Here is a 23,504-nt window from a genome sequence, read left to right as displayed (position 1 = left end):
GTGAAATAAAAAAAAATAAAAACTGACAATGAATAAAACTTGTCAACTGCGGGTAGATAGGTATAAGTCTTTCGTGACTGCAGTTCGTCTTTCTAATTATAACAAAGAGTACAAGTATCTTATTGTGTATAGGTATATAAAGATAAGTTACAAATGTACGTATAACATACCGACATCGTTTCGAACCGTCGAGTTAAACCGATCGTGCAATAAAATAATCCCCCCACCTCCCGTCTCCCGTCTCTGCTGGAACAGCAGGTCGATCAAGCGATCGAATTAAATTGAGGACTGTGTAAGCCGGCGTAATAAAAAAGCTCGGGAACGACTCGACATCGTCGTATAATTAGGGTGTAATATCGATACTGCTCGCTGAAGGGATTTAATTGTGCGTGTGTGTAATAGCCATGCGATAGCATCACCGATGATAAAACAAAAAAAAAAACAAAAAAGAAAGAGAGAGAAAAAAAAAACTCGACATCTTTTCAGCGTGCCGCAAAAATCACGAATTTGCGAAAAATTCAGACCTGCTGCTGCATTCGTGCAGCGAATGGCAGGTTCGAGTTTGTATTCACTCGCGAATGTTAAAAGAGCCGGCGAACGAACCGCTTCGCATCGCTTCGTTGGGGGAGAGGAGAGTTGAGTTTCCTTATCGGTTGACATAATTAATTCCATCGATCGGTGACTCATGTGTGTGTGCGCGTGTGTCCGTGTACGTACGTCGAACGCTGTACCACCGATGTGGCGGTTCCGACTAATTAAAGCAAGAGCCTTGGACCGATCTCCTGTTCTACATTCCTTAAATTTTATTCACTCTCGTCGTCCAAACCCTGCACTCTGTGCTGGACCCCAATTTCGATCCTGTATCAACCGTTGGAGACGTTTCGGAGAAGGTTTAGGACCCTGCCGAACACGCGATACTCTGATAACAGCTCCTGGATAGGGATTGTTACACTTTGTGCGAATCGAGGTAGTATTCAGGAAAAAACTTTACTTCGTACAATTAGAATTGTCTTGAATTTAGCAAATTATACTCAACCAAATATACCTAACCATATTTTTCAATATGCAAATACTCGAAAGTCATCCCAAAATTGCAAAATAATGATTTTCTTTCTCATGTTTAGCGACGTTAACATTCAACAACAATTCAGTCTCGTGTGTATTTCGAAACCGAATGAGGCAGTGGTTTTTTCCGAACAACTTTTCTCATTTCAAGTATGTATTTATTTTTCTTTTTTCTCGCCTTTTCGTAGAGTTTTTGCAATTTTTCAAACCGCCTCGCTTCGTCGCTGCAGCCCGAACAACGGCAACTCGACCTCGAGACTCTAGACCGGTTAAAAATCGGCACGCAAACCTCCGAATTCTAATATCGCTAAAGAAGTCAGCTCACATAATATCGGCGCTTAATTTGTATACGCTATAGATGCTTATAATTGTTTCCTGCGAAGCTGAGAAAAAAATGTTTTATCTTTATATTTACACTTGTGCTTCGGTTTTTTGTTTATTCGTTATTTGTTTCTTCTTTGAAAGGCAAAGTGTATAAGGTATAGAATAGAGTGAGACCAGAATATAATATAGCACACAACAGATACAGGGAGAAAAAAAAAAAGGAAAGACAGGCAAGAGATACCTTGTTTGTAGATTCTTATACATAATGCAGTTAATTTACTAAACATGCAAGATTTTTCTCCCACTTCGCAAAAATAACCTACATATTTCCATACACCGATTTCTTGGAACTAGTGAAAAGTGCTTTGTGAAAAGAAGATATAAAAGTTACTTCGTAGCAATTTATTTATATAGAAAAATAGAACCATAAAGTAACTTCTTTCGAGTATAAAAAGTCCTGCGGGTTTGCCACTCATACTCGTCTGATGCGTCAACTGATAAATCAGAGACTGTTTAGCAGTCTGTATAATTTAGTATTTCTGTTGCGTAGACGTCCGGTTGTTGTGGGTGGGGCCGAAGCGCGAGTATTTAATTTAGGGCGAGATCTCTCCTCTCCACCCTCGAAAGTTGACCCTCGGCGACAGGAACGCGGGTCTGGGCCTCGGATGCGCGGTGCAACGCCTTCGTCTTCGTCGCATCATTATCGTAACGCATTGTCGGAGCGCGACTCACGATTGTCAGTATCCGCCGAATGACGTCCCCGACCCCCGACCATCCTAATGATCTCCAAGTGACTCGCCTCCGTCCGATATCCCCGAAACCCTGTCCAATCGCCCGCCTCCGCGATACCATCGAAATCCCACATGAGACCAGACAGCGGATGATCGCTTCATAGACATGCGGCTAGTGCCCCAGACGCCATCTATCCGGGGCCGAGATAATCACCGAAATCGGCGTTGAACCTTACCTGAGATCAGACGCGTGGAAGAAAACAAAGGCCAATATTTACGACCGCATAACCCCGGAGCTACTTTGCCAGGGTTCACACGGTCAGAGTTTGTCGACTGACTCCTAACGCCGGATCGGATTCCACGAACCCGGACTGCCAGGGCAGACGACCCGGCGCCGGGGTGAATCCCCAACAGGATCGTCGACCTCTCTTCGTCGCCCTCGCGAGGACCAGACTGCGAATTTGATGTTTGAATGGCGAACGTCGTCGTCGTTGGAGTTGATAACGGCGCGTTGAATTGGGAACGTGATTCCATTTCAGGGACCATGAATACCGAGGAACGACCAGCACCACCTGCCTCCGTGATTTCCCGGGACGCCGATTACCGCTGCCGCTGCTGCTGTCCTCCGGAAGATGATAATTGAGAAAAACAAGACAAGGGGTTTATTAACGCAACGAGACGTTGGCGGAAAGTGATCCTCATTCTTAACAGATTATTAGCCACGCTGCGTGACAATATTTACACTGGTGGTAAATTTGTTACGGGAAAAGTGATGCTCCGGTAATTTCATCGAACAACGAATATCCCGCTTCAGTCGAGTCAAAAAGCAAGGATAATTTGACAATCTCAGGTTGACGATTACTGGGGAAGCATCGTGACTAAACGCCGCCGCTTGCCTGCCAGCGAAGAGGTTCGAAACGACGAAACGACCGGTAATCCTTATTCCTGGGCACGGCCCTGGCTAGTAGCATGACACAGCGGGCCACCCATGACGGCGTCTTGCGCCCGCATCTATCACTGTACCACCTTCTCGTCCTTCTCGTCCTTCCCCATCGTCGGTCGGACCGGCGAGGCGCAGGCTCGCTCTCTCCCTGCCCGAACGAAGGTTAGTTATCCTTTGCGGTCCCCCAATCGGCCAATTACGATCAGACCCGTTGACTAGAGGAGGCGACGGTGTCCAGGGACATTTCAACTACGCGTCACCCGGAGAGGAACAAGAAGATCAGAACGAATTCCGACCCAACCTCGGGGTTCGAGTATAACGGAGCGATTAACGCTGTACAAGTTCGATCGTAATCGCTGCTGGACTCACCGTGAAATGTTCGCGGGTGCGACATTCTTCCAAAATATGCATTCCGACCGACGAAACAATGAGGCTCGGGGATGGTTCGACCCTCTATCTCTCCGTCCGTTGCTCCTTCTTCTTCTTTGGCGAGTGACTGATCGGTGGACATCCTGCGCCAGGATGCAGAGCCTGTTAATCGAGAGACGAGGATCTGGCTGATATTCACTCGTATTTTCGTACTCGTTGGGCCACGTCACGTACCCGATTCCATTCGCAGCACTCTTCGACCTCTCGTTGTAACGAAAATCAGGCATTTGCCTCGAGAAAGCCGCGTGCTGCAGGCACCGGGATTAAAATAGCCTTATCCATAGCGTAATCTCGCCGGTCGGTTGACCGTTGACCACGCTCTTGGACGCGGGCCCGAGTCCTTCTTTCATGTCACCGCATTATCACGTCGAAATGGCTTTATGGTGAGCATTACACCGCAGGCAATAAAACCGCACCGTGCCATCAAACGGAACTCTTCACCGCGCTCATTTCCCTCTTCGAGACAGTCGAGAAATCTTCGAAAATTTTTCTCGAGAAGTATTACGGATAGTGGGAAGAGAGACCGTCCTCCGCACCTCGATCATATTTTTAGCCCCTGAACTCTGAGAGCGAAGGATGATGGAAGCTTTCGCCATCGTTACTCAGGACGATTTCCGAACAGCTTCTCTCTTCGGGGGTTGAAGAAGCTCGATGTCATTCGACGGGTTCGGGAGATCCGTCGTTTCCCGTTGTCTCGAGCGAAAGAAGCACGCTTTAACAACTTCTCTTCGATCCGGAGGAACCGCTTCGCCGCAAATAACCGCGTTCCGGGCTGCAGCCGTCGGTGCAGGGCACATAAACTTTGTGCAGTGCCTACGTAGATATAACGCAAGCGTTATGGTAGTTGGTACTGGAGGGGATCGGCGAACCGTAAGTTATGGTTTACGAGCTCGAGTCGGGAACCACCACCACCACCACCACCACCACCACCGCCGGATGATCTATCGCCGCGGTTGCAAGCCCGCGATAATCCGGCCACGAGCATGGCTTACCCCCATTATAAACTCCACTATGCCAAGACACGATCTCAAATACTAACCGCCCCCCGCAACCCCGTCCATCCCGGTCCACCCGGCTCCCGGCGTGTTCTGCCTTATGACCCTGATAGCGTAACCCGACTTATCTTTCACTCGACAGTCGTACCCACGAGGCGAGGCAAACGTCGTTAATCAAGGTCTAAATTGGAATCAGATTTTCGGCGGGTGCTTTTACCTCGTTCACCTTTCGACGGATGATTTCCCATCGATGATGTGGAAACCATGTCACTGCACTTCGTCGTCCGTGACACAGGTCTGCTAAAAAATGTTTTATTCCCCTCCGTCATATACAGTATTCTTGCAAAATACAAGCTGTTTGCATAAGGAAAGCATAAGAATAACGAAATAACCACCATTTCATTGCAATAAACTAAACAATGTTTTTTATCGAATTAAACAAACAATTTCTTCGTGAAATTTATTCAACATTTCGCGTTCATTCTTTTTCCCTGTGAAACCTTTTCTTCTTTTCTTCGATACACCTCCGAACTCGCTTCCACTTTCTATTTTCTCTTTCCCTGTTTGCAATTATTCTCGAGTCCCACTCTAATACATATTAAATGAAAGTAGGAAATAACATTTGCACAGGGTTTTCAGAATCAAAAATAAAGATGTCAGGTTTCGAGTTGAACGCGAGTTTCACCCGAAATGAAACTACGAACACGGGTTCAAGAAAAAACCAGACGTGATGGAACTTTTTGAGTATTTATACCTTTTTCAGCGAGTAAAAATCTACAAAAATCAGCATAAAAAATGCTGTGCAGTTTTTTGGTTATGCAGAGCTGCGCGATCAGAGACAAAATACACCTACACCTGACAAACTGCAGATAGAGGGTGAAAAGTAATATACCTACCGACCGACAAACCCGTGAACGGAATCATTTGTCTCCGACGCGTATCGGTGACTTCGTTGCAGCGCCCGACTCGCAGGGGTCGGTTCGGTCTGTAAGCCCTGCAAGCGTTTACTTAACCTAATAGAATACCAGTCACGACGTTTATCGTCTGATTCAATGCGCGTTGATGCGGTGGTTATTTAATCAAACATCTCCGCCGGCAGTTTTCCTCTGCTTACACTGCAGGGGTGGTTCCCTGATGCTGCTCGTGCAGCACGCGCGCCCCGAAAAGAGGGTCGCGAACGTTTCGAGGAATATATAACGCAGCGCTTCGTTCACCCCCCTCATCCCCGAAGCCTCTACGCTCCATCTCCGTGCATATAATACTCCGGGATAACGACCCACCACTTACTTTTCTCCCCATTATTTTGGTCAGATACACCGTAGTAGCTGAAGCAGCGGTACAAATAGACGTTTGTCGGATTGGGGGAAACCGCCTTGATAAATATTTAGCACCCTCCGGTTACGTGACGGCATATGCCACACTCATCCGCGTAAAGCTCTTTCGAGATTTTCATCTCTCGCCGCGAGAAGGAGGAGGATAAACATAAGTGACGCCAAAGCTAAGCTGTTGTCTCATTCCATTTATTCCATGGGGAAAGAGAGAGGTCAGCTTCTCTTCTGAATTTAATCTCTTTATACGCAGGGGTATATTTTTAATCAACTGTATCTTGTACCGTGATTTTTACTGTAATTATGAGAAAGACCGCGGGACCTACGTTGCATGGAACTTCAGGTCAGGAAAAAAAACATGCCTCCGTGATACTGAAACTGAGAGGTGATTCTTTTTCCAGTGCGCGCAGTCGTTCTGGTTAAATGTACCGCGTAGCTACGGCTGCAGGGTGGATCGTTCTTATTTTTCTGAGAGTGATCGAAGAAAGAGAGAGAGAGAGAGAGAGAGAGAGAGAGAGAGAGAGAGAGAGAGAGAGAGGAAAGTGGATCGTAAATTCGCAGGATATGACTCGGCTTTTCGCCATCAGCTTCTGCAGGTTCGGTTTCCTCGTGTCTTGTACCGCTAAATAAAATAAAAGTCGATGGGTGAATTGAAAAACGGTTTTATCCAGCATCTCGAACGTTACAAGGCTGAAGATGATAACGTTAGCATAACGAAATAAAATGGAAGAAAATCGTTGTTGTACAATTTTAAAACTACTTTCAAGGAGTTGCCTTTTCGTAATACGAACATGTTTTCTTTGTTACGATTCATCAGATAAATCTTGGACGATCCTAAGAATCGAGGTAACAATTTTTCCTAGACGTGCATCGTTAAAGTCACGCTACTAAATTTTCACGTCGTTCATTTTGTAAGTTCATATTTGTCAAAGTGTTAATCTGTTGATCGATTTTTCCTACCGCTCCCTCTGACGACATTTTATTTGTGTTTTTTTTTTCTCAAAATTTCTCTGTCTTTTTCCGCTTCCTCGGCATGAAAAAAAAACCCTTATAAAAGTAGCGGAAGGAGGTTTAAATCGCGTGAAGTCAACGTCTGGAACGCCGGGGTGAAGTTAGAGGGGCTGCAGGTCGGTTGCTCTAAACTTTGGAAACTTACGGGGCTGCTTTTTACGATCGGTACGTGTCTATTAGTCTCATTACATCCCGAGGCCGAGGTTGGTTAAGGACGGGTAGGTATAATATTGCTGCAACTGGGGGGTTAAAACTCGTTTCCGCGTTGCGCGAGATGAGAAAATTCACCACCGTTCTGTAAAAACATCCGGGAGAATCTTCTTGGGGGTCGATTTCTGCGCGCGCTCGACGCCCGCGTTCGCTCCTGCAGGACTTTATTCTCTTCTTCTTCTTCTTCCTCCTCTTCCCTGCCGGCCTGCCGACCGGAGGCCGTTTAATTCTATCCGTGGATTAATTAGAGGATTTCGAGAGGATTAATTACAACCCCGGTCAGACCTAGCGCGTAAACTTCAGCGACTGATAATTACTTTCGCTCAGGCACTGCAGTCTTTGACAAGTAGTAGAGATAAAAACGATAAATATTTTACACGTTTTTGAGATACGCATTTCAAATTTTAACAATCTGGAAAACTGTTTTCCTCAATACATTTTGTATAATTTTTTTTTCTCCCCTTGTCGCCACTTTTTTGGTTATGGAGAGTGTGAAAAAATTAAGGAGGTGGTTCTTTGAACCTTGAGATTTTATTGTATCGACCGACGAAGGCTGGCGAATTGAAATAGTTGCAGAAACAATTGTCATTCGTTGAGTTTGGCGGGACACAGGATCTAGGGTGTACGAAAGGGGGAATGAACGAAGCGTGTCAGCAACGTCTGAATCGACCCCTCCACCCCTCAGTCAGTCGTTGCATTGCGGGCCACCCTTATCAAGTCCCGACACCTTGCGCCCCTTCGGTCGTCGACTCTTCTGCCAAATGGGCTGAATGGAATTTGAAAAAAAAAAAATAAGAAAATACTTTGCGGGGTCGGCAAATTACCTTTTGAGAAAAAAATCCCTCACCCTCTTGTTTTCAGCGTGATAAAAAAAAAAAAACAGAACAAAACAAACTCCCTACGTTTTTCAATGAAAGCTGAACGTTGTCGCGAATGTTAATCGATCGATTGATTATCGAGGATATCGCGATTCTTTGGATTAAAAGAATTTTAATGTACGCGAGAAAGGATATCGAATTTTCAAATTATAAACATTTAAGCTACGACGATAATGGAAACAATTAATGTTCTTGGCATTAAAATTTGGTGAATCTGAATTTTTGAATCGTTTTTAAAAAAGTGTTCACACGAAACTTTGTCTCTTTCTTTTCCTCTTTCGTACTTTTTTTTAAATTCTTTCCTTCTATCCCTGCGGGACAGCTACTTGAGAAAGCAATTAAGAATTTGGTTCTCGAGAGAGAGTGAAAAATGAGCGTTAATTAAAAACAGTGTTCAGTGAGTATAACACAGTACACAGAGCCAAGGAAATAATTATAATCGTAGTAACGTAAACGACAATTTGAGACAGAAAAAGAGCTTCGGAATGGAGGGTGAGTTTTGGGATGATCCTATTGTAACAGGTCGAAAAATAGCTGATTTTTGCGATTTTTTTTCTCACTGGTTACAATACGCTAATCAATCTGATTTTTATTTTTTTTTTGTCCAAATTTGAGAAATGTAGCTTGGAAACTCTTCCTTTGAGAGTGTCCACATTTTTGAAAAACGACGCTTCGAGAAAACCGTTGATAAAAATGTAAAAATAAAAATACGCGTTTAAAAATTTATTATCTGTTCTTCGTTAGTGCTTCGATTTGATACAAAAAAATTCAGACTGATTAGCGTATTTTAACCAAGGAAAAATAAAAAATTGCGAAAATCAGTTACTTCTCGACCCGTTGAACTAGGATGATCGCTTAAAGCCAGGCCGCACACGAGGGTGTCGCGATATTGACTTGCAGTGAAAAGTAAAGAAAAAAAAAAACGGAGAGCCGAAGCTGCATGTGAAAAATTTTCGTCCTCCTTCTTCTCCTTCTTCTTCCCCGTCCGTATCGTCCTTGTCGGGGGATCACCGAGGGATGCTTATTTAAGTAGAAGTAATTTGATCAAAAATTTAATCAACTTGGGATTTTTCAACTGCGCTCGGCCTCCGCACCAAGGAACGCGAACCAAGCGACCGACCGACCGACCCATCGCCCGAATTATACAACCTCTCACGAGTCAGAAGCGCGTGTACAAAAGCGCGTGGCGAATCGGCTATGCGGAGCAATAAAACTCGGAAGAATTTTCCTTCTGTCATCCGACACCCCAATCCACCGAACGTTCCGAACCCCTCAAACCCAGCGCCGCATCGCATCGCATCGCGTCGTCTCATCGTCGACGAATGTTTAGCACCTACATCTATATGTGCGCAACGGGTCAAACGATGGATATGCGAGAAGTGCACGGACAACTAGGATCATTAAACCGAACGAAATTAGATCAGATATTCGACTTTGAAACTATAGATCCAGTTCCGTTCGGTTGGTAGGTGATGTTGAAATTTGAGGAAAACTTGAAGCTGCACTTGACGGAATCCGTCAGCCGATACGAGTATCACGAACAGATTCTTTAGTGAAATAACTATAAGGTGTAAGTATTTTACGATTACAGTTCGGAAACTTTATTACGGGTTGGATCGTTGGAACCTACTCCACGCTCAGACGAGGTCTTATTTGGATATTTTATGGTTCGTACACGTCGATTGTGCACTTACGCACCACTACTTCCAACGCAGGAAAGGGATCGGTTTTAAGGGGTTACAGCTACAGCATCCAAGCTGTACCCCCCCTTAACTGGTTTATTATTAATCATCAAGTAATTGGATTACAACAGTGGTCAGTGTAAAGGAGTCAATTATAAGTGACTCGTGCGAAAGCTAGAATGGAAGTGACGAGTTTAGAGAATGTAGGAGACTCGCTAGTTGCAGTTCAGAGATGCGCCTGCTGACTCGATGAAGATAAGGAGAGGATGCAGGGTGTAAAGTGACCGTAAAAGACTCTGGGAAAGAAGTATGATGTCTTTGTGAAAAATGGCTTGTTTTTTGTTGTCCATGTCTTTTTCGTATCTCGTATAATTCAACAATTACTTCAAGTCGGCCGATTCACTTGTCGGACTTCAATGATCGACCGGTGGCTCTTACGCTTTCCCGTTGCCGTATAGGTGGTCGTCGAAGGTGGAAGGTGTGGAGTGGCCATAACCCCTCGACATGTATAGATATCTCGGAACGAGCGTCGATCGGCGATCGGTCATTCGTTCTTGGCGCGTGCATACCGCGGGGGCATTAATGAGCCGACAGGCATTCCTCTTGCGCTTTGCTCCCCGAGCCGCACTCTCTCTTTTTCTCTCCCTCCTCCCTCTCTGGTTCTCGTTCTTTTTCCCATCTCCTCCTCCTCCTCCTCCTCCTCCTCCTCCTCCTCCTCCTCCTCCTCCTCCTCATCCTCCTTCTCCTCATCCTCATCCTCATCCTCAAAGCCTCGCGCGATCGCGTTGGGTGGTCCGCGACGTAACCGCGCGCATCCTACGCGGAGGTACCCTATAGATACCTCAAACCGTACCTACTATACACACGATACCGAGGTACGTACGTAACCAGAAATTCAACTCGCATGTCGGTGTACCCTCCACCTTAAGTGCATCCGCCAAGGATTTGACGATTTAGGGCGACAACGAGACTCACAAAGAAGGTATCCCACCTTCCTTGTCACATTCAAGAGAACCATTACGGAGTCGTCGTCATTTCTCTGAAAAAGTCCTACAATTTTGAGATCAAAAATCCTCCGCTTTGTCCGAAATCCATAGTCAAATAAATCCGTCGATCTAGACGTATCTTCGGGATAATTCGTAAATTTTTGGTACTTGTTCGAGAACGGTCATTGAATTCAGTCGTGACCACACCTAAATCTTCTCGACAAAATTGAACGTTGGCAAGAGATGCGAGAGACGTGGAATGAATTCGGAGAGATGAAACTGCAGCCGAGTGAATCGACCGCGAGATGCTCGTTTGTGCTTTTGACGAATTCCGCTTGGTTTCAGTCAAATTAACAGAGTCGGTTATACATACTGCAGGAGGTGGAAGAGGAGGACGGGACGCGATGCGAGCGTAACAAACGTCGCAGAAACGATGGAGTTGCAGATTTATCGCTTTGAGTTTTAGGAATCGCAGAGAGAGAAAGAGAGAGAAAAGTGAAATGAAGTGGAGAGAGTCGGGAAGAGGAGGCGGCAAAAGACCGGGACCACTTAGCTCCCTGTAAATACGTCGCGAGAGCGCCAAACGGCACATATGTCACTCCATAGATCACCGCACGGATCCAAGGGATAGCTGCTTCCTTCCTTCGTTCCCCGGTCAAAAGCTCCGTGTAATTGCCTCGTGCGCCTTTGCCCTCGACCATCGCTTCCTCGGAACTCGTTACCCTAATTATTTGCCAAGAAAAGGGGAAAAGACGACACGGTAAAATAAACCATTCTCCAAACTTTTTTTTTAACGATATTTCATTTACCATTCATTTGATCCGCGTTCGCGAATTTTTCAAGTTTGGCAAGCAATCGTTTTTTTTTTTTTTTTCTTCCCTTGCCGACAAATTTTTATACCCTGCTCAAAAATATTTTCGTAATTATTTTCTCTTTCATTGGAATTTATTTACCTCTTACCAGATCAACGTTTCACAAACGAATTTCAAACCATACACAGCATCGAGTCTTCTTTACAATTTCTGGTAGCGTGCAGCACATGCACCGAATGGCGTTTTAAGCGATTTCTCATGTTCGTTTATCTCCGTAGGATTGGTACAGTATAATGTTCGATTCATTAGAGTTGCTCCAAGTAGTTTTAATCCGTATTATAATGAATAGTATTTCTGCAAAATTTATTCTCATTATCAACTTTTCAACGTTATTTTTTACTCCGTTTATTTATCTACACCTTTCGACAAATTGGCAACGCGACGACGACGCTCTGCCGCGATACATACGCACACACACATTTATTTCCGTATGCAGTCAGCGAGCGTGGAGGAGAACCACTAATCTTTCACTATTAGCGTTTTACCCGCAGCTGCCAATTACTAGGAAAAACTCGTACGCGGCGACGATTACGCTCGTGGTAAACAAACGGCTTAAACCCGCCCTCTTCGAGAGCCTCCTAAACACTCGTTTCCTCAAACGACAAAGCATCCTCTTTGTGGGAGTGGCTCGAAAGCTCAGTTTTACCCTCAGCGCCGCGAAGACGCGATGCTAATTGCCGTGAGCACGCGTTTAACGAATTGACGTCCGCAGGCTCCTCGTAGCCGTGCTATTTTCAGCTGAAAAATTCTGGTAAACTGGTTGGAAAAAATTTTTATTTTTTTTTCTCAAAAGCTTAAACGTAATATAAAATGTCCCAGCTGGTGCACTAAAATTTTTGGATCGATTAAACCATTTTTTTCATTTATTATTAACTAATAAAAAAAAAAAATGAAAGAAAATCGAAACTACAAAGTAAATGTTGATATGACAAATTAATTGTGAGAAAATGAAAAAATTTCTGACATATTCACTGTAACAGAAATGTAAAAAATAAGACAAGTGTCAAATAGACCTGCCGGGACGTTGCGTTTAGTCAAAAATAATTTCTAACGGTGCACCTGTGATAAAGTAATGAAAATAAGATGAGGAAAAAAAAATCGATACGTATCATTTTCACCGAGGTATAATAAATAAGCTTACTAAACGACGTGGAAACTGGCGCATGCACGACGCCGAAAGGAAGTCAACGCGGAGAACGAACAGCTGGAAGTAAAGCGTAATTTTGGGGTTGATAACGAGTTGAAAACCCGGGACGGGGGCCGGAATTACGGCCGCCTCTGCGGTTTGGGTCAGCGGTATGCCTATTTTGCGTAACCATTAGGGGTTTTGTCCCTGGATGAGCAGTAGTGGCTCAGTGAATAATTCCCTCGGGAGATACCAGAGCTACTGCAGTGATGTCTCCTCGCCGTTAGCCAAACCGGCCTCAAATTAATGTATTGTATACGCTTGTGTGCCTACCCAACTTGTTTATGACTCTGTCAAGAGCGGGGAGCTTTGCTATTCGGGTTATGTGTGTATAAGTTGGATTCAAATCCCGTGCTCACTGTCAGCGGAAAACGCGGAAATATTAACCCTAGAATGATGGTACACGCATTTTTTTTTTTTACCATTTAACTATACGTGTACTGGATTGGTCCAAAAAAACGGAATATTTTTTTTTTCTAAATCACACGTTCGATATTTGTTGGAAGAGGAAATAAGACGCTCGCTTCAATTCGAACCTGTAATATTAGTATTTAGTGGTTCCTGAACCTAATTTTACATTTTCCATTCAATTAACATTGGAAAATAATTTTAGTTATTTCGAAATATTGTAGCTCACAATCAGTAACGAGGAAACGTTCATACATAAATGTCCGATAAATCTTTTCGTAGGGAATTTAATGCTCTACGAAAAAGGTCTCCTATAATTTTTTGATAACTAAATTCTTTCAAAAGTTATTCAAGGTTACAGTTGAAATCGTGTAAAAATTTGATTTTATCGTAATCAACAGTGAAAATACTGGACTTGTTACAAAATATAGTAGATTCTTTATTTATTTATTTTTTTTCAAAAGATTAAGATTTAAAATCACCGCGGGGTACGAACGTACCCCAGTGTACCATTCTGGGATCTAACTTTCACAGATTCGTGAGAAAAAAAAGATGTTCTTATCTAGGTATTTTCTCTCAATGGTAAATTCGTTGTTACAGCCGCATACGATAATCAACTTGTGCATATTTTAAGAGCGTTGAACGTTTGTGATCTTCGTTATTCCCTAATATCGCGGAATGGGCATTCGGTTCTGATAACGGTAATGGTGATGATGATTACACGATAATGATGATGATGATGGTGATGGTGATGACGGAGGTGATTAGGGCGGCGGTGAATAGAGAAATTTTTCAAATTAATGTAACAGTATGCAGTATATCGTTTAATGATCGTTATTCATCACGTATCCTATACAGGTACATCTATATATATATATATACACGTATGCTAAAAGTTTCACGATGTAATTACAACTCGACGAAATAACAAAACGGTGGTGATATACGTACTACATGTATGTAGTATGTAATACCTAAACGAGTATATATACGAAGTACAAACGACGTTGCGTACGATATAATGTCTGTATTTACAATTGAGATCGTTTCAAATATTAAATATAAATATATATACGTATATATATATATATATATATATATGTATATGTATATAAACTAATATTATTGTAACAATATGCAACGTACACATGCACAAATAGAGGGCTTACGTTGACCGTGTGGATATAATTTCCTTGCGTTCGTTTCGCGCGACGAGTGCTATAAACTTTCGACATTAGACCCAAGTGTGTATAAAACGCATGCACGCGTGTAGACGCGAGTGGTATACCTATACCTATTCCCGTACACACATGTAACGTATAATCGCGAATTGAACGTTGGCATAATATAATACGTCTCGTGACATACGTAATATGTAATTACTTAATCCTCTTATAAGTACACAAACCACACTCGTATAACTTGTCATTTATCGGTACACGAGTGGACATGTATACCTTTAAATATGTGGCATATTTACAAAGTTATTTTTTCCCCACCTCCCTCAAACTTTTCGGCTAAATTTATTTTTCCTTAATCTTTTTGCTTTTTTTTCACTTCCTCCTTTCTTTATACAGGGCAAATAAATACGCCTTATCAGTATATATGTACATTGTACATTACGCATGTAATATAATAATAATAATAATAATAATAGCAATAATAATAGTGATAATAATATAATATGTTTATCAATTTAAATTATCAAGTCTGTCGAACGGTGCTCAAATCCCTCTCTCTCTCTCTCTCTCTCGTTTTTTTATCCATCATACGTTCGTTCCTTCTGCACCTCAAAATTATCACCCTATACACGTTAAATAGGTATTCTATTATAGATAACAAAACAAAATTCGATTTACAGTTTTTCAGTCTATCAAATACATATACGCAATTCGTATCGTATATATACAATATGTTATATCTACACGTTAATCTCCGGTATTTCTCTTTTTTTCCTAATCAAAACAGTAATGTGAGATAAAATTTTTAATATAAAGAAAATTAATATCGTGTTTTTTTTCTTCTATTCTTTTTCTTTAAGAAACTTTAGGATTTGTATAAAAAAAAAAATATTGCTATTTATATATATTCCAATATATATTGCAAAATGTTTTTTTAATCCTTATCTCGCCGATTCATCTATATACGTATATTAAATTATCTTTCCCTATTCTTCTTTGTATCGTAAGTTGAAAAGAAATCATTCTTTCAAAACTGATATCCGACCTCCAAGGGCAAACCTAAGTGCCGCTTGCTCAAATTCTAGTTCATCTGCACCGAAAATATCTTCGTGCAAAGAATTTAGCGACGGCTTTCAATCGGCAGAGTCTTTTGAACGGAAAATCGATCATCCTTAGGTAGCGAAAAGACCGAATCACAGAGGATCGCTTCATATCTCGTCCAAAGATCGCGATTATTCTTATCATCATCGTGATTTCCCGAAATGGAAATTAACGCTGCTGCTCTCCACATTCGATCGTGGTTGTAAGGTCTTCATGACTTTTTTTCATCCGGGATCAATTCTTCGCCGTCCTCGTCAACCGGGACCGTCGAATGGTTGTAGAGACCCTGAGCCATCAGCTGAAGAGCCAAGGGGTTCTTTTGCCCCGTCGACTTCTTGATCTTGGCCCGTTTGTTCTGGAACCAAATTTTTATCTGCGCCTCGTTCAGTCCAAGGTCTCTTGACAACTGCTGCCTCCGTCTTTCGGTCAGGTATCGATTCTCGCTGAACTCCTGCTTCAGCCTCGCCAACTGCTCGGCGCTGAACGCCGTCCTCGGCCTCTTTTCTTCCGGAGACGCGTTCTTGTCTCCGGTACTCGATCGCTTAACTCGCCTCGTTCGCGGACCTGGAAACAAAAAGCGAAGCGTCTCGATGGTTTTGCGCCCTTCCACGAAGAAGAGGAATAAGAAGAAGAGGAATAAGAAGAAGAAGAAGAAGAAGAAGAAGAAGAAGAAGAAGAAGCAGCTAGGCTTACTGTTGGCCACCGGTAAGCTTTATGCCTTAGCGGTACAAAAGTACAAGAATTGCCTTGTGACACGCGAGAGATTCCTTCCTTCGGCATTCCTCGGGGGCAGTTATATCACAGTATTTCTGTTATTATTCCAATGGAATGGTATGGTGTGGTATGGCACGGATGCAGTCTACGTGCATATAATAGCCGTTGGATTTTAATGAGAGTTAATTAAACCGACCGATACGAGTTTATTCTCCTTTTTTCGTCTCTGATCCTATTGCAGTTGTACAGTGGTTGTTAATTTTCACAAATATCCGGACGTGTGTATCTGCGTTTTACAAGCCACCGCGCGACACGAGGAGGAGGTGAAATATTAAACGACCGCATCGTTGGATTGTAGTCTTTATCCAGTTTCCTGTTAACCGCCGGCTGGCTGTGTACGTGTTAGTACCGTGTAGGGATATACGTAGGTAGGCACTTACGAGGAGGCAAAGCGGGGCCGCCCCTCGAGTTGCAGGGGTGATTTTTAAATCGCTATAAATTATTCACAACCCCCTTGAACGAGCTGACGCGAATTTCCAACAGTCGGCAATATCATTCGTGTGTATACAACAATAAGTGATAATCCTCCCCCAACGGTAGAGTCTGATCCACATTTCCGTATTTTTATATGCATACTACCAGAGTGTCTGTAACGACTTAAAAAAAAACCCTTAAAATTTTTAAATGTCATGAAATTCGACCGATGAACGTGAAAATTTTATTTTTGGGTTAATTACTAACTCGGATTTGAGCATTATACGGAATGTTGATGCTCGTTTGCACTTTTTTTTCAACTTTCAATCCCTTGTACAGATAGATCGATGTAAAGGAACGGATTGTTACGTATCTCTGAATATTTGGAAAGTGACATTTAAAAATTTTGTAACGTGGTTGCGTATCGTTGAAAAGTTAACGAAAAAATTCTTAAATGTCGTGATTCCTTGGTCGCCGAAAAAATTAAACACCCCGGCTATCAGACTCGACAACGACGACGGTGCATGGTAAACGTATACAATGGATGGTGTACATCCGGTCGCGGAAACGGATGATTAGTCGTTGTAGGTAGGTAGATGTAAACTTTCGAATCAAAAACGGGGATTAAAAGCGAGTGTTTTTAGAGGAAAAAACGCGCCGCCGTCCGTGGTTTCGTGTATACATATATCCAGACATAGGTATCTAAAAATAAGAAATGAAGAATCTCCCCTTTAATCACACGCGTATGTAGGTATAATAATACTAACCGGAAGAAGGCCGGTCGGAGTATCTCGTGCAGTAAACCCAGGCAGGCCAGAGACTCTGAGAGGCCCCCGAATTCTGGGAGGCGGCGGTGGTTCCACCGGAAGTTCCGCTCTCACCGTTCACAGATTCCGCACCAACCGAAGACAAAGACGGCGTTCCGGTCGCCGATGATCCGGTCATCGAGCTGCGGCTGCTCGCAAGGCTTTCGAGACTTCCGCTCCTGCTGAGACCACCCGAAGAAACGCCGTCCCGGTCCCGGTCCCGGTCCCGGTCCCTGGAGACGTGGATGCCGGCGTAACTCGGCGATGTCGGAGAGTGCGAAGACAGCCGCGTCACCGACGAGGTCAGGCTGAGGTCCCTTGGTACCGGAAGTGGCCGCGTAGTGCTGAGGATCGCCTGTCTTCCAAAGTCGGGCTGAAGAATGTTGAGGACGCTGAACCTGAGCGGAGGTTGATCGGTCATCTGCTGGCGACGCTGATCCCGGTTTTCACCCTGAAGCTGCCGGTGTCCATCCTGACCCCGGTTCTCCGGCACCCCGTAAAGCCGCATTCCGTATCCGGAGTCCATCGATATTGCCATTGCGACGCTCATGGTTCTTGTTGTTGTCGTCGTTGTTGTTGTTGTTGTTGTTACGGTACAGTGAGTACCTTACCCTACTATGGTGGGGCGCTGGTGGGTTAACGATGATCGAAAATTTGACACGGTACCCGGCACTTTCACTCCATTTCCTTTATATTTCGTTACGCAATATTCACCGATAATCGGATCTCCTCAGTGTTACAACTCAGTTGGAATAGCAGCAGTACCAGCGGCAGCGCCGCCGTTCGTTTAACTGTTAAGCGTTTTCTGGGTACTTGACCGAGTGCCGTGACGGGTCTGACTGCCTGTCTATCCTTCCGTCGGTGATGTCTAAACTACGCGCCGCGATCCCCGCCCCCCACCCCCTCCCTCCCCTCCTCCTCTACCCCCCACCCCCATCCCCCTTCGCCATCCTCCTCCGCATCGTCCGACCGAGTCGGTGCACCGAGCTAGACACCCTCGATTGTATCTCTATTAACGTTCCTGCGCTAGTCCCGCCCCCTTGGACCTAAGTTTCATATCGGGGGCAGCGAGCCCTCCAATCCCCATCAATGTTAGCGCAGTGGCGTAGCTTCTTCCCCCTCCAGAAATCCCCGCGTCGGATCGTACGAGAAACGTTGCAAGCGGCACGAATTTCTGAGATTATTGCGAGCTTTTATTTTTAGACAGTGTGGGGTTGAAGATTTTTCTATATAAAACAAAAAAAAAAAATTAAAAAAAAAAAAAAATAATCCACAACCGTCCACCTTTCGAGATTCGCGACTACACCTTTCTCGATTTTCATACACCTCCGGGAAATGTTGAACCCACGCCGTTGTTTGAAGCTTCTTGCCAGCTGCAGCTGGTCGATAGTTCCTCCTCGACGTTTTACACTTGACTCGATTCGTCGAGGCTAGTCGAGTCCTGCCCCTCCCCTAACAATCCACGCCCCTTTTTTACCCCCACCATCTATGCATGGTGGATACTTTTTACTCCATTCTTTGTCGCCGGTTGATCCCACTCGCCATCCACTCCCCTCGCCGCCTCGCGGCAAACAAATAAATTTTATCCAGTCGACACGTTACCCCTCTACCCCCCCCCGTCCCCACCTTCTCTTATATCGTGTATACCTACCTGAACGCGGATCCCCTCCACCACCATCGCCCAGTCTGGCACGATGCTAGAAACCCTGGTGCAACAAAGCTCAGCGTGTACGGAATTATATCATATACTGCAGGTTATCTGTCTGTGTGTGTGTATTTGTCTGTATATTACAGGCACTATTATAGGTGTGTAAAAATTTAGACATGAAGAAACGAAGAGAGACCAGCCATACACTCCTTCCTCGGATCGTTTTTTCTCCGCTTGTCCGTAAGAGGAACAAATATATTAGAGGTATAGGTATATATATATATATATATGTGTTGTCCCTGCACACGGCAGTCAGCAGATGTGTCTATATGCCTTTATTGCATCACGAGGCATAACGCTCCGTTCGATTAGCTGTCATAGTCACCATCGCTGCTCGTTTTACATTCCTTACAGTCCCTCTGGTTTGACTTTTGGTCTGGTCTCCTTGTCTCCAGTTATCCGTGGCTAACCCTTTAAGGGCGGTAGAAGGGCTGGAGGGGGGGGGGGCATAGCTTGGACGGTCTAAAATCAATCTTATCTGTTCTTAAGAGTTTAAGAAAAAAAAAAGATAATGAAATGAAAACACTTGGCGCAATAATGCCCTCAAACTCAAATTGCGCCAAGTGATTTCATTTTCTTTTAAAACAAAAACTCCTAAAAACAGTGGTGATTTTAGACCGTCCAAAGTGTACCCCCGCCCCGACCCTTAACCCTAAATTCACTGTGACCGTCTTTGCACGGAGATGTTCTTTTCTTGTGACAAAGAAACGGGGGTGAAAGAAGAATTTTTCAATTACTAAGGAGAGGAGAAGGGGAGTGAAATAATTACACAGGCCACGTCGGAAGAAAAAGCTTTCCTGAAACAGCAATGCTGTGTGCACGCAATTAAATCCGCATCACGTTTCACGTGACAAAACCCAAGGAGAGACCACGGCCTCGGGTTCTCTTTCCTTTGATTCGTTTTGAATAATCGGCCGGGACAGTTCGCGGCACGTACCTCGCAACTCCTTTCATCTCTCTATAGCCCTCTTTCAATTAACATGCTAATTATTTTATCTGATTATCCGTTCCCCTTCTCCCCGTCCCCGTCACTCTCGAATCGTGAAGTAGTTATCGCCAGGTTCATGCTGCTCCCCACTTCATCGCCGAGACTACCAGAGGGTGTGGCCTTGTCGGATTATGGATACTCAGGAATAAAATTCATACGCGCCGGTGTTACTCGTGAACCGGTGATCAGAATTTTTCCACAAGATTTATTAAAGGGGTAAGAGAAAGAAAAACGAATCGGGGAAGATAATGTGGGAGAATAACCGAAGCGAACTGAACTGAATTGATCGAGAGTAAAACTGTGATATTAACAAACCGAAAGTAACTTTTCTAAAGTCGATTCGATCGGAAAGAATGTTAACTGCCCCAAAAACCGTGACAGAAAAATTCAAGTCTTCGGCGAACGGAACTGATTTCTTGGCTAATTACGGCCCTGAGAAGAACAGGACCAACTGCCTCTAGAACGGCTTACTCAAAAAAACTTGATGCGAGCCGATCCCTCCTCCGATGTTGAGGGGCCCGCTGACCAATTACAGTCTCACGTTCCCCACGCCGATAGTCTCGAGAGGAATGGGCGTTCCGGGAGGAGGTTCGTCTACCTCGATCAGCAGAGGCCCGATCCTCGCGTGTTTGGAAGGCAACGTGCACCCCGAACGTCGGCTTGGAACGTCAAGCTACCCGGCTGCATCGCGGTGCAATCATCGTCATCAACTATCTCAAATAGATTTCGAATACAGAGGTGAAAGTCAGGCAGGTATAACACCGACTGCAACCTTCCCTCCTGAATCGAATCATTTGTAACAAGGCGCTGCAGGTACTGCGGTGAAGACGATATCGTTCAACCACTCAATCACGAACTGCAGAGAGTTCGATCTTCATTCTCAAAGCATCCTCCTTGGAGGAATTTTCTTGCACGGTGTTCAGTGGTCCTGGATATGCCCTTAAATTTTTCTTGTCCTTTAAAAGTCCTGGAAACTATCATGGAATTTTTCTTGTGTCCTGAAAGTATTCTGTCTTTAATGGCCTTGAGTTTGGACACCGTGTCTTGGAAAAGATGAAGCGCGTGGTAATTTCATTTTGGGATTCAACCATATTCGGAAATGAGCTTCACAGTGCAGGGCTCTGCTCCATCACTCCCAGGATGGTGTCGCGCGACTCGTTTTGTCGCTTCTTTGTTTCCCCGGTTGAAAGCGGGATGAAAAATAGTCTTAGCGTGCGACGTTTCGTTGAGAATAGAATTACCTGTCACGTCCGCGAATCTCGTGTTGGAGACAAAAGGCGAAGACGCGATACGCGACGGGATAAAGAAAATAATAAAGAGGCTGGAGTAACAATTCCATTCTTTTTCACTCACGTCCCCCTAATAAATTCTTGCTGTCATGTCGCAGGGTGACAATTCCCGTCATAAACCAGGGGCTGTGTGAATACATTCGAGAGCGCGTAATTAACGGGATGAAAATAAATCCCTCTGCGGTGTAAACAGACTCACGCTAGAACACCGCTGGGAGAGTACCCTAAACGCGGTTTATGAATAAGCCCTGGTCCGTTGACGCCCACATCGACGTAACCAGCCAACCAACCCTTGTTACAGGGGTTGACGGAGGGTCGGGTTCCGCAGCTCATGTATGGGTTCGGCACCCAGCCCTTCGCTGGGATCGTAACAGCAGCACTGTGAACATGAACGCGGCACAATCATGTTCCCGAAACTTACGCCGTGCAGGATCCATGATCGTAATGTCGTCTGTACACGCTGATAAAACCACACCCAGTCGATTCTACCGCGCTCTGGATTATTCGGAAGCAATTTAGAGCTTCCAGCACTGCCCGGACTTGATTGAAAGAAGACCGTTTCTTCTCCCTGGATAATTTACAGGCTTAACCTGAGTTCTCGATTCATACTTTTGATCTTCTCACCTGCGTTACGGTAGGCTTATTACGTCGATGAATCAACGTCAAGTTTAATTTCTACAAATTTTTCTCACCGGTGTATGTACAACACTTGCCCAAGGAATGTTTCAACCTCGGATTCAATCATCCGAAGTGACGTCTGAGTGGGAAACGATGCCGATAGAATATTTCCTCCGGTTGTTTGATCCCTGTGAGGCGGGATAACAGACATTTGCCCACTGTAACAGGGCCGAAGCGTGCAGCTTATGTAAAATACCATATCTGTACACCTTATACTTTAGCACTTGGCATAAATCCGTCGGTGTGATGCTGCAGCTGGCAGAATCAGACCTTGTTCAGCGTGTTCAGGGCACGGTTCTTGATATGGAGTTACACGTTAACTGGACATCGTCCCTCCTATATTCTAATGGTGGCGGAAGTCATATTTTCTTTCTAACAAGCGTCGGGTGTACGCACAAAGCCGATAATAATTTCCATTCTCATTCTTGGCTCGGTGTGCCGCCCCTAGTCACGGGATGCAGGAATTGAAAGCAAAAAGGGAGTAAAAAACGACCGGTCGGTTGGTTTTCTTTAAAACGATAGGTATTCATTGAACATGCCGTGCAGCGCCGGATAATCGTGACAGTATATTCTTTGGTGTTTTGACTGTCACTCTGACGGCGTAAAACCGCGTTAAGCCATTTGGAAAAAGCGTTAAAAATCGACGTTCCGTTTACTCCGCGCATATACAGTTCTACCAGCCAATTTTGTCCGCTCGCAGACGGACGAACTGATGGACAGACGTGAAGAGGTAGGTATATTATATACCTACGATGGGTGGGGCAGACCCGGGCCAACGTTAGAATGGTGAAAAATATCTTGTTTTGAAAGCACGATTCGTTCCGACGGAATTGTTGTGCTCGGTCCAGCACTGCGCCTTTCGTCACAGACCATTCCACGCTCCGCACGCTGTTAGAAATTCTCCAAACAACTCACAACAACGAAGGAAGTAGGAACCCTTCGGGTCACATTCGCGAGGCTTTCGAACGCACGCGTTCGTCACCTTGGGATGCCCGCGGCTATCGCGCAACACTACGTGTCACCTCCAATCGTTCCGTCGTTACTTTTCGTGTCTTGATTCTCGGACAATGGACACCGAGCTTGGTCATTATCGAGTGTGGCGAGTCGATTCGTCGAATGTTGTTTCGCCTCTTCCTTCCACGATCCAGGGACGGGCTCGATTCGACCCCGTGACCAATTGCTCGCTCGGGGTCCTGGGCAAGGCAAATTCATTGTGACGTTTGGCTCTTCCAAGGTCAGGTAGATGCATCCGGACGCCAAACGGGAGAAAAACTCTACGGCGGGTGGTAAACTCCCTTGGGAGGTGAAACCGGGATAATCCTATGCTCCGTGACTGAGTTGTCACTTTCGACAGACTTGCCGGTAGGTCAGATTAAACGCAGGTGGAAAAACGAATGGAAGAAGAGCGCACGTCTCATCTTCCGGATGATAATCAGTCAGCGTCTCCCGACGGATGCAGATTTTCTCTGCAAAATGTGGACCGAAGAACGGTTGCCGAGATGAGAAGGTCGAAAGGC

At 44.6% G+C, this 23,504-nt stretch overlaps 1 protein-coding gene across 1 annotated transcript; it reads right to left on the bottom strand.

Moving 5' to 3' along the window:
- Positions 1-13,829: 13,829 nt before the first annotated feature.
- LOC107222646 (homeobox protein engrailed-1a-like) lies at positions 13,830-18,150 on the bottom strand. Its single transcript, XM_015662092.2, has 2 exons — positions 17,286-18,150; positions 13,830-15,894 (listed from the first exon to the last, which is right to left on the bottom strand). Exons 1-2 carry the CDS (start codon positions 17,872-17,874, stop codon positions 15,542-15,544), a joined length of 942 nt encoding a protein of 313 aa, XP_015517578.1. The 5' UTR covers positions 17,875-18,150; the 3' UTR covers positions 13,830-15,541.
- Positions 18,151-23,504: the final 5,354 nt, after the last annotated feature.

This window comes from Neodiprion lecontei, chromosome 3 (assembly GCF_021901455.1).
Source record: "Neodiprion lecontei isolate iyNeoLeco1 chromosome 3, iyNeoLeco1.1, whole genome shotgun sequence".
NCBI lineage: Eukaryota > Metazoa > Arthropoda > Insecta > Hymenoptera > Diprionidae > Neodiprion > Neodiprion lecontei.
Note: the sequence above shows the minus strand (reverse complement) of the source record. Positions and strands in the feature narration are given on the sequence as shown.